This window comes from Erithacus rubecula, assembly GCF_903797595.1.
Source record: "Erithacus rubecula genome assembly, chromosome: 2".
Classification (NCBI taxonomy): Eukaryota; Metazoa; Chordata; class Aves; order Passeriformes; family Muscicapidae; genus Erithacus; species Erithacus rubecula.
In genome coordinates this window covers 101,206,680-101,217,367 of record NC_136685.1, presented here as the reverse complement: position 1 = coordinate 101,217,367, position 10,688 = coordinate 101,206,680, and the positions used below count along the sequence as shown (strand labels likewise).

The window sequence follows — 10,688 nt, the reverse complement described above, 5'->3', positions numbered from 1 at the left end:
AGAAGGTGCTTAAAAGGGGCTGTAAGTACTCATCAGCCCTTGTTCCACATCTGTGCAGTCCCTTTTGGTAACTGCATTGTCCACAGGGCCTTTGCTGAAGCAGAAGGGAAGAGCCAGCTAGTGACTGACATGTAAGGATTCATTAAGGTACCCACGTGTCAGCTGAAAAGCAAAGTGTGTGCATGGTGTTTCCAGCACACAGTCCCACATGATGTTGGATCCACTGTTCTGCGCCCTTTGAGCTGTCTGGATGGGAAAAGAGGATGAGATGACAGAAGTGCTGGGCAGTTCATGGAAAACAGTGCTTTCTCTACTTGCCATGGTGCACTTGCAAGCAATTATGGACATTAGTGTTGCAATGGTGACAAGATCTCAAATACTCTGGATTTCCACTTCAGGGGAATGTTTCCTCTCTCAGATTATGGTTCCATATTGAACCAGACCAGGGATTAAAGTGCTTCAAACTCTCGCATTTCCTGCAGACTGGGAATGCGTAGGAAACATCACTGTGGAAAGGCTGAAACTGCATCTTACAGGATAGATACTGCCTGGGCTGTGGCAATATAGACAACCTTCCAGCATCTGTGGTGTCCAATTGCAGCAGAAATGTTAGCCCAAAGACAGGGCACAGAGCTCAGGAGGAATTGATCACCAGGGTTTCCAAGCTTCTGTCTGGGAGGCCAGACAAAGGCATGCAGAAAGACTCAACATTCTGGCTGCTCTGGATTATCAGGCAAGAGCACCCCATGTTCTGAGGAGCTGGGAGGGTGCCAGGATAACCCAAACCACACAGAAGACCTGGGCCCCTGCTGCATAAGACACCCCTGCCCCATGTCAGTCAACAGATCCTTGTTTCTGGGATAGTTCATCAGGTTTGCTGAAAGCTCATCAAAGCCCAGTCATGAAATCTCCCCCCAGCCCAGTGAATTGATATTTTCTAACTGGGGTTAATGATGTCAGGTACTTAATTAGCTGAGCTCAGTGGTTGTGAGCAGAGAAATTTTACTGAAAAGTCTTTTAAGATGAGGCCCAAGATGTTATAATGTTTATTCATGCAATGTGCACATTGCCATGTTCCTTGTAAATGCCTACATTTTTCCTTCAGCTTAATTTAGCTTTTTAACTACTGTTTATATATTAGTAACTCTTTAAACTCTTGATGTTATTTAGGGCATTTTGCTCATCTTTACCTGGGAAATCTGTGTTGCAGGGGTACTCACAGGCACACTTTCAGTCCCTCCTGTGGGAATAAAGAACTTCAGTCAATTAAAATGACTTATAATGGCTGCTATAAATAACTGGAACAAAGGATTTGAAGTCCCACTTGAGGAACAAATCGGTTTTACAGGATTCAAGTCTCACTTTAGGAGGTCTGAACACCATATAATTTGTGAAATAATCTGCAATTATAAAATAGGAATGACTCACCTAAATTCAAATGTTAAATTCACCTTATTTTCTGTCCTGTGTCTGGTCAGAATTGATCCATGCAAGGGCGTGAGAAAGCTTCTATGTTCAATTAGGACTAAATTGCTCCCTGTGAAGTTTAGTTCTGTGTACCAGCCTTAGGTAACAGGGTTTCGGGGTTTGTTTGTCCTAAAGCATTATTGATCTGTTTCTCTACTAAAACAGTCAGTTTTATCCTCTACAATATCTGTGCAGATTTCTATAATCTCCACAAAAGGCAAAACACCTTTTCTGTATATTTTAAATTATATTTTGGCACAATGCAGTCCAAGCAATAATCATGCCTTTTCTAACCTCCCAGAATGACACCTTTTCATTGGTTTCATCATTCCTGGGAGTTTGTGGTATGGTGATTCCACTTGATCTTGTACAACTTAACATTGCTGAAACAGACTTAGCTGATGGAGGAGATTATATCTATTTTCCAGGAGTATTTTGGACACTGCAGAGACATTATCTCTAGGCATTAATCCTGGAATCATGGAATCATTTGAGTTGGAAGGGACCTCTTTAAGATCATATAGTCCAACTGTCTTGTGCAGAAACCTTCAGTTGACCAACAGAAATCACTGCTGGTTGTGCTGCTGTTGCACTTTGAAGGAATTGCAGTCCAATGGCCATCATGTTATTCCCTCCATCAGGCTCCCTGGCTGGATCTCACTTCCATAAAACACCATGCTACTCTGTTCCTCCAATGTGGATTGCCTCCCCTTGGGGATGCCACTTCACAAGATGGTTTTTCTCTTGCCTCCAAGGATTTGCCTCACTCATCTCTGCTGTTAAGTTACACAACCAGTAACCCTGTGCCCAACTCCAGGGGAAGCCAAGCTCCTTCTTTCCATGCTGACTGCAGATGCTTGGTGCTTTTCCAGCCTGGGCCCTTAACATCACAGAAATTCAGTCCTGCAGAGGCTGGAAATGCATGCAGGGAGGACTCTGCACAGTCAGCCAGTGGAAAGTCAAAGTCTAGAAGTCAGAGCTATACAAGGCATAGCTCCATTCTTATTTCTTTACCCCTGAGGGGAAATGTGGGTTACCGGCAAGGACACCTATGAAATGGCCCTGTTCTGGTCTCTAGGATTTGTCCTGATTCAGAGGAACTTGAGCAAATTCCCCAGTGACTTGCAGAAGGGAGAGGCAGAGTGGCTGTGTGCTCCTCTCTGCCCATGTGCCACTTTCTGCCTGTTCTAGTGGCTCTCAGCTGTGGGGCTGAGTAGCTGGTTCAGACACTGACCCTCTGGGGAATATCCTCTCATACTTCCTCCTAGGGAAAACAAGAAGCAGCAGGCCAATTGGGAGAAGTAGCTACAACTCCAAACTGCCAGCTGTTTGGGGTCAGAACTCATCAGCCAGCCTGAACCAAGTCCCACATTTCAACTTTTAAATTACAGGTTGTTTTCATCTTCAGCTTTGGCCTTTCTGGTTCTTTTTTTTCCAGATTTTCTCTGCAACCACAGGAATTAGGAACTGACCTTTGGCCTGAACCTTCCTCATGAAGCCTGGAGCTGAGGCTGTGTGTACAGTGACTCTCCTGAATCATGGAAACTGAGGCCCATGACAGTTCTGTTGGGTTCTTGCTGTGGGATAGTATGTCTCAAAGAGAGTAAGAGAACGTGCTTCTGAATTAACAGTACAACACAAACCAGGTGCTGGGAGGACAAGGGGATGCAGTTTTTACAACATGGGTGAGTGTATTGAATGCTGAGCTCTGTGAAGGACTGGAGGTATCAGTAGAAGCATAGCACAAGAAGGAACAGCCTCCTCAAATTTTCTTTGGGTGTGTTTCAATCTGATACATAACACAGAGGGCCTGACCTCTTTTCCTGCAGAAATCTGTAGAGATCTTTCATGTGGATTTGACTGTGGGTCAGTCTGTAATGTCCTTGGATATATTAGAAGTGAATAACTGTTCCTGAGCAAGACCAGAAATGGGGAAGACGATTACTGCTACTGTGACTTTACCTCCCACCTTTGCCTTGAGCACTTTCTGAACTTACCCAGTCAAAACCCAGATCATTTTTATAAAGTCACTGCAAAGTGCTAAGGCAGAGGAGGCCTTACAGTCTCACAGTCTCACTTGTGGGGAACAAGGGATTTCATGGTTATCTCTCAATTTCTACAGTGAACATCTGCAGCCTGTGAGGGCATACCAATTAATTGGAAAAAATCCCTGAGCTAATTTCCTTTCCAGCCTGCTGTAGTGTAAGGGCCTAGGTACACAGACCTAATTTCATCAAATTAGAATAATCATAATAATAATAGAGAAATTAACTTTTTTGTTAACTGTGCCATGAATACTGGCATCGCCTTTTAAGAGGGAAAGAGGTGGTCCAGTCTCTCTCCTGAGCTGACAGCTGTGGACAGTCCTAGAGCTGTTCCCCCTACTCATAGCTCCAAGAGCTCCTCACCATATGGACCCAGTGCCCCTGAGGTGGCAAGGCAAAGCACAATGCAAGCGCTTTGGGGTGGAAAGCAAGTACCACATTCCTGTGAAAGAAGTCAGTAAAAATCCACTGAAACCCTGGATTTGAGCTTTGCAGACTTTCTAGAATGCAGCCAACCTTAGCAAGGACTGATTGCACGCAAGCAATGTGGCCTGGATACATCTTGGTGCTTGCAAGATTGAGATTGGTGTAGATATCTGGGTTGTGGCACTGATATGAACAAGAACCTCTCTCTACAAAGCACATGGGGGAGAGAAGCAGATCCTCATTAAAGCGCTCTCATGTAAAACACAACTTTGGACAGTCAGAAGTCTCTCTACATCCTAAGGCAGAAGTGGGGCATGAGGCAAGAAAGGGAATGACTTCCCACACTGGACATTACATATGCCACAGGAGTATTTTCCAGAGAGGAGAGGGAGGTGGTTCTAAAATAAGATAAAAGCATCAACCCCCAGATATTTCTAAGAAACTGAAAGTATTGAACATTTGCCCACAGCTGCCATGGCTGAGAGGTGCTCTCAGGGGCCTGGCTGGTGGCCAGCAGACAGGTCCTATGAGAGCATGTTTCTCTCTTGCTGTCTTTCATACTAGCAAGAAGTGAAATAAGAGGATGCTTTACCTTCGTGTTTGTTTGTGTCCATGGCTGCTGTGGGCTGTGCGTCCTCGCAGGGACTCCTGTCCTCACTCTGGAGGGTTCTGGCTGGTCACTGGGAACATCCCATGGCTTAGAGCTGCCGACATGTGAGCCCTGGGGTGGGTCAGCTGATCTGAACCCTGAGTGCAGAAAGATGCAGAAAGGGTTTATTGAGCAGAGCTGCTCCAAGTTCAGGCAACAGAGAAAGGAGGAGGGATTTGAGAGAGAATGAAGCATCCAAAAGATCTGTTTGAGTTCCAGTGCCTCCACAGAGAGGATGCTGGTACCAACACTTCCCTCCCAGCCCAAGGCCATTTGTGCTTCCATGGACAGGTGACTAAAAGATTCTGTGTAATCCCATCGAGACTGTTTTCTCAGCAAGATAGTTCCTGTATGAACACTGAATCAAAATATGCTATGAACATCTGGCACAGGTGTTCTGCATCAGAGCCGGCTTTTTGCTACACAACCAGTCACCCAAAAAGAGCTTCAGACCTGTTTTTGGGCCACAGAAATGCTGCTGCACAATTCTGCCAGCACTTCAGGAGGCACTTGTACAGCTATCCCTGCTTTCTCTGTCCATTGCCTCTCTGACTGGGAGACACAGGAGTGCTGCAAGGCACCTTGATGTGCACAGGTGTGGCCTCTGTGGGAACCAGGGACAACAGGGCATGATGCTGTGCCCAAGCCATTCCTGTGGTAAAGCACCTCATCACTCACCTGGTATTGGGATTAAGACCCTGATGCCTGATTAATGACATGGGCAGAGACACAGAAAAATGGATTGTGCCAACTCACACTTTTCTGATCAACATAGGTCCTACCCCACATCCACACTTCCCCTTCCCCTTCAAGTCTGCTTTGATCCAGCCTTACTAGGAAAGCAGATGTGATTTAGGACTCTAGAATAACCTCCTACCTTAATTCCTGTTGGACACAGCTATGCAAAAGGCTGATGTGAGTCATCCTTGGCTTTGCTAATGGGACTGGAGTGGCCAGTGTAATTATGGCACAGACCTCTGCTAGCACAGCTCTGCCAAGGCAGTCCAGAGAAGTCTGGGGTGATGTGTTCAGGGTAGCAGGCACAGAGAAAGACACATAGCATTAAATAGATAGGAGATCTGCTAAATATGCAGGAGTCCTGTGTGGCTACTGAAAATCAGAGCAGAAGCAGCCGCATCTGCTACATATATATATATAAATATATATATATAATATATATATTATATATATATAAATACACTGCAGTCAGGAGTGTAGCTTTGGGCACCACACATTAAACTTGAGGGCTTTTGAGTGTGGAATTCCCAGGAGACGAGGGTGGTGGCACTATCAGTGCCACAGAATACCCAGCTGACCTCTTGCTGTAGGATATGGTGTGGACTGAGAGGCTTCCAGCACACTGCTGGACAGACTTAGGGTTAAGCATCATCATAAGCTTGAGGGTTAATGAAAAGACTAAATTATTTGTAAGAGAGCTGTTTAGAAGATCCCTTGCTAAGAAGATCCACTGACTTCTCAGGACAGAGGATCCCTTGGTGAGGTGTGAGGAAAATCTGAGCAAAGGTTGAGAGACCTTTGAAGTGGGCTTTGTAAAAATAGCCTGGGAAAGCTTCCACAGTGAGATAAATCTTAGAGTTTGTTACATCTGGATTTGATCAGCTGATAGAACAACATACTTAGAGTCATTACAGAGTTTAGATGGGCAGTTGTCTGACTCAAAGCAGGGCTAACCCCAAAGCTAGAGCAGGTTACTTAGGGCCATACCTAGTCAAGGTCTAAGTGTGTCCCAGGTTAGAGAATTCTCAACCTTTCTGCGCCTGCATACTGGGGCTATACTGCTTCTATGGGGAAGAATTTTTTCCTTATGGAAAATCAAGATTTCTTTTGTTGGAATTTGTGCCCATGGCCATTTGTCCATTGTATCTGTGAGAAAAGCCTGGCTGTCTGGACTACAACCCCTATTAAGTAAATAGTTGCAGATGGCTGTAGAAGTCTCACAGCCTTCCTTTCCCCAAGCTGGACAAACCCAACTCACTCAACCTCTTACTCTATGCTCTGTGTACCAGCGCTCTTCAGAAAAAAAAAAAAAAAAAAAAAAAAAAAAAAAAAAAAAAAAAAAAAAAGAAAAGAAAAGAAAAAAAAATTTTTCTGGTATTAGGTATTCCAGAGAATGACAAGAATGCGACTTGTTTTTAAAGTAGCTGAATCTCTCCAGAAGTTTTGAGGACAAGGTATTTAAGTATGTGTCTCTGAACAAAACAGACTTATAAATTCAACTTCAGTAGTAAAGTTGTTACAACTTTGCTCCCAATTTAAATTAGTCAGCACCATAGAAAATTCCAGACACTTTTGTTATTGGGCTGTTGAACTAGAATTAGTGTGCTTAACAGAGAACTGGTTTTAAAATTCAGAATTGCTTTTGCAATGCTGGAGGAAGAAGAACAAGTAGGAAAGACAAAACATATGAAAGAAACATGAACCTCCTCTGTTTTCACTGAAAAGAAAAAAACCAGCATTTTGCTGGAAATTTATTTCTTTTTAGCATATTTTTGCCTTTTCTATTGAGGACATGTTTAAGCACAGTCTGTGTCCTCTGCAAAACTCAGGAATGAGTCTTTGAAACTGGGACACCGGGGGATACCGCCATCGCCTCCTGGTCCAGGCAAACCAGGAGTTCTGCTACCTGATTGTACTGCAAAGTAGGTTGACCTTGGTTAAGTGGGTCCAGAAAATCTGTCTTTGTCTGTCTTCTATCTGCACCCTGCAATTTCCTGAGTTATTGCTTGGTTCCTTGTTACATTAAAGAATTGGCTATTTTCAAGAAATTGGGGCTCACTGCTGTACTCGGTGAATATGTAACACTGCCTCTCTCCCCCTGGATCTTCTGAATTGCTGAATATAAGAAACAAAACTAATCAGTTCTTCCTCATCACTGGAAGAGAATACAAACCTTGCCCTGGTTTGGAGGGAAGGTTTGTCCTCTGTTCCCTCCAGCTGTGGGTGGGGAAGCTGTTAACACTGTCCTTACCAGGGACCAGGATTTCAGGGAGCCTGAGCTGGCTGAACAGTGTCTGGCCTGTGCCTAAAGGATGCAAAAATGGGTTGGAAAATAGGATTGGTATTTGGCCCTAAGACCCTGGATGGGGGCTGCTTGGTCAAATCATGCCTCTGCTGGCTAAACTCACAGCAGAGCCCAGGTGAGCAGGAGCCCTTGTGTGGCTCTAGTTCAATTTCCTGCTCAAATCAATAGCAATGCCAAACTTCCTCAGGACTCTGTCCAGCTCAGGTCTGGATATTTTCCCCACTAAGTCTTCACAGACACTCTGGGCCCTGCAGTTCCCTGAAGAAGAATATTTTTCTTTACAACCAGTCAGGGTTTCACTTAGCTGCAGCTTGTACCCACTGCCTGTCACTGTGCACCTCTGGGAAGATTCTGGACTCCACCTTCTTTTAACTGCCTTGAGGCAGTTAAAAGCTGGAGAGGATTCTCCCCTTCATGTTTTTGTCTCAGTCCGGAGCAAGCCCCTTCCTGTATACACATACATGAATGAATCCATGTGCACATCAGCAGCAAGTTGAGTGGTTTCCTAAACCACTACCTCCACCTGTGGCAAATCCAAGGTTTGCCTGATGTGCCAGCCCACCACAGGATAGTTCCCTTATCAACAAGGATATGTTATTGTTCCTCTGCAAGGCCCCCACTGGCCAGGCTCAGTACGCAGTCACACGGAGCCATTCCCAGGCTGTCCTGGCCTGCCATTCAAGCCCAGGTCCCCTGCTTTAGGGACAAGAAATGGCAGACATGCTTGTTTCTTCAGAGCTGAGCACTAAAACTCATTTACACTCCTGCAGCTCTCATCTAGTCAGAATAATATTTCCAGAGCAAAGCCCATAGAATAATTTGAAGGTGTTAAAGCCACCAGATTCCTCCATCACGGCATAAAGATATATTTGCCCCTTCTGGCTCCCCTCCAGCAGCCAAATCTGCTGGAACCTCTGCTGTTAGTGATTGCCATGGTGCTGGCCACTGGTGACCACCAAAGTATCCTGCCCTGGTGCCTTGCACGAGCAGCTGGCACAGCAGTCTCTCCCTCCCAGCACAGCACCCAACCTGTTAACAGAGCCTGGGCCAGCACCCACTTCCATGAGACCCCTGAGGGAGAAGGGATGGATGGATGGATGGATGGATGGATGGATGGATGGATGGATGGATGGATGGATGGATGGATGGATGGATGGATGGATGGATGGATGGTGGATGAGGTCCCAGTGAGTTGTGCCCTTGAGGCAGCACAGGAGTGGGGTTCCTGCAAAAAGCCATGGTGCAGAGAGGGGAGGCAGGTCCTACAGCCTGAACTGCATCTGTGTGACCATGCTCCCCCTCCCAGCGCTCCCCTCACACAGAATGGCACAACTGGGGGAGAGAATCAGCTGTGCAGAGGATCACAGGTCAAAAAGACTGAGGGACTACACCAAGCTTCAGCATGCAAGCAGGCAGGGCTCAGTAAAGCTTCATAGCATAGCCTTGGAGCACAGCTGTTACTATTTATCTGGCTTCCTGTCCCATTCTGCTCCTGAAATCATGACATGGGGAACAGTGCAAGGGAATCCATGTGTAGTTTTCCTGCTTCAGTTGTTAAGCATCCACAGTTTTCCTAAATAAATGTTTGGGATCTTCCTAGTGACTGTCTCAATGCTGCTGGCTGATATTGCTGGCTGTTTTATATACCCCACTTGGAGAACAACCCCCAGTCCTCTAAAGAGAACAAAAATCACTTATTTACTCCCATCACTCTTGCACTTTGTCTCCAAATAACTCTAATGCAGTTATCATCCAAATAAATCAATTCAGCATAATACTTTAATCTAGCTTGTAAATGGTGAGAGCAAAAAAAGACCTTTTAAAACTATTTTAGAGACCTCACTATAAATGCAGCCTAACAATATTATTCAGCACATTAAGAAGCTAGATCTCCATTCAGAATCTTAGAAGAAATCTGCTGAAAATAACTGGGCACTGAAGATGCAAAACACTTTAAATGTCATTTTATGAGCTGCACACACAATATAGTTAGTTATGGCTCTAGCTGTTTCCAATAATATGACAAATGCCATAATTAATCCCACTCTTCATCCCAAACTGAGTAAATTTTAAACTTACCCCAGGCTAGTTGAAGATCCTTCAGCACTGGCAGTTGCTAGAGTTGGGAATTAGCACTGTGCAAGAAAGGAGAGAGAGAGAGAGAGGAGAGCAATGGAAGCTTGACGTTTCCCAGGATGGGACTGTCACATACTAATCACTGATTTGAAATGCAAGCATAACAAAAGCCTTCTAATTATATAATCTTCAGGTCACATCCTTGCGTGCCCATGCAAAAACCAGGACTGTGAACTTGAAAGAAGGCGAGGCAGACTTTCTGACTTTTTAATTAGCATTGCACAGGGCTGGGGAGGGAGGGTGAGGAGCCCTGGGCTGGCTGTGCTGCTTTGCCAGGCTCAGAAGATCTTAACCTCCTGTGGCATCCAAAAAAGACCACCTCCAGTTGGGGACAGGGAAATGGGACCGGCTTCTCCCCGTCTGCTGACAGCCTGGCTTTCCTAGGGATGCCAAGGCCAAGAAGGTGCAGGGGCCAAGGGCAAGGTTGCCAAAGCAGCTATGGCAGGGTAGCAGCAATAACCAGCACTTGAGTATTTTCTGTTTCTTGCTACATGATAAAAAATTTTGAGTAAAAATATGTAAGGGCTTGGATGGTGGGGAGCAGCAGCCTTCCACACCTGCTCCATTTCTTCCCTAAGGAGGATCAACCCTTCACTGGAGGGCTTTTTGCTCCCAAAGGCCTCAAGAAAGCATGTGGAGAATTCAAGTAACCCAAGGGCAGGGCTGTCAGGGCAGTGCTTGGGCCAGTCCACAGAGTTACTGTGAAGCATAAGAACAGGAAGACATAAAGGAGGAGGTGCAGTAACAAAAGGCAGAATAATTTCTCCCTGAAATTCGAAGATACCCTCTAGGCAGGAAACCTGAAATGTAAAACTGCACAACCTCAATCAGTATAATTGCTGTGCAGCATAGATAAATGTGGGGCCGAGCAAAGAAGCTGAAAGGACAGGCTCCTAAATTAGCAGAAGCTCTCTGGAAGATG

At 45.3% G+C, this 10,688-nt stretch overlaps 1 protein-coding gene across 8 annotated transcripts in view; it reads right to left on the bottom strand.

The window, feature by feature from the left end:
- Window positions 1–10,486, bottom strand: part of ARHGEF33 (Rho guanine nucleotide exchange factor 33) — a 30,902-nt gene extending 20,416 nt beyond the window's left edge. For 3 of the 8 annotated variants that reach the window (XR_013773243.1, XM_079297662.1, XM_079297664.1), the window contains exons 1-3: window positions 9,710–10,015; window positions 4,531–4,685; window positions 1,191–1,240 (exon numbers count right to left, since the gene is read on the bottom strand). Coding sequence is in view for 3 of the 8 variants with exons in the window: in XM_079297662.1 (XP_079153788.1) it covers window positions 1,191–1,240; window positions 4,531–4,552 (72 nt within the window). In the remaining 5 variants the exon portion in view is untranslated. Of the gene's footprint in view, window positions 1–1,190; window positions 1,243–4,530; window positions 4,686–9,709; window positions 10,016–10,059 lie in introns of those variants that run through there. The other 5 variants (XM_079297666.1, XM_079297668.1, XM_079297663.1 and 2 more) reach the window with 4 other exon arrangements.
- Window positions 10,487–10,688: the final 202 nt, after the last annotated feature.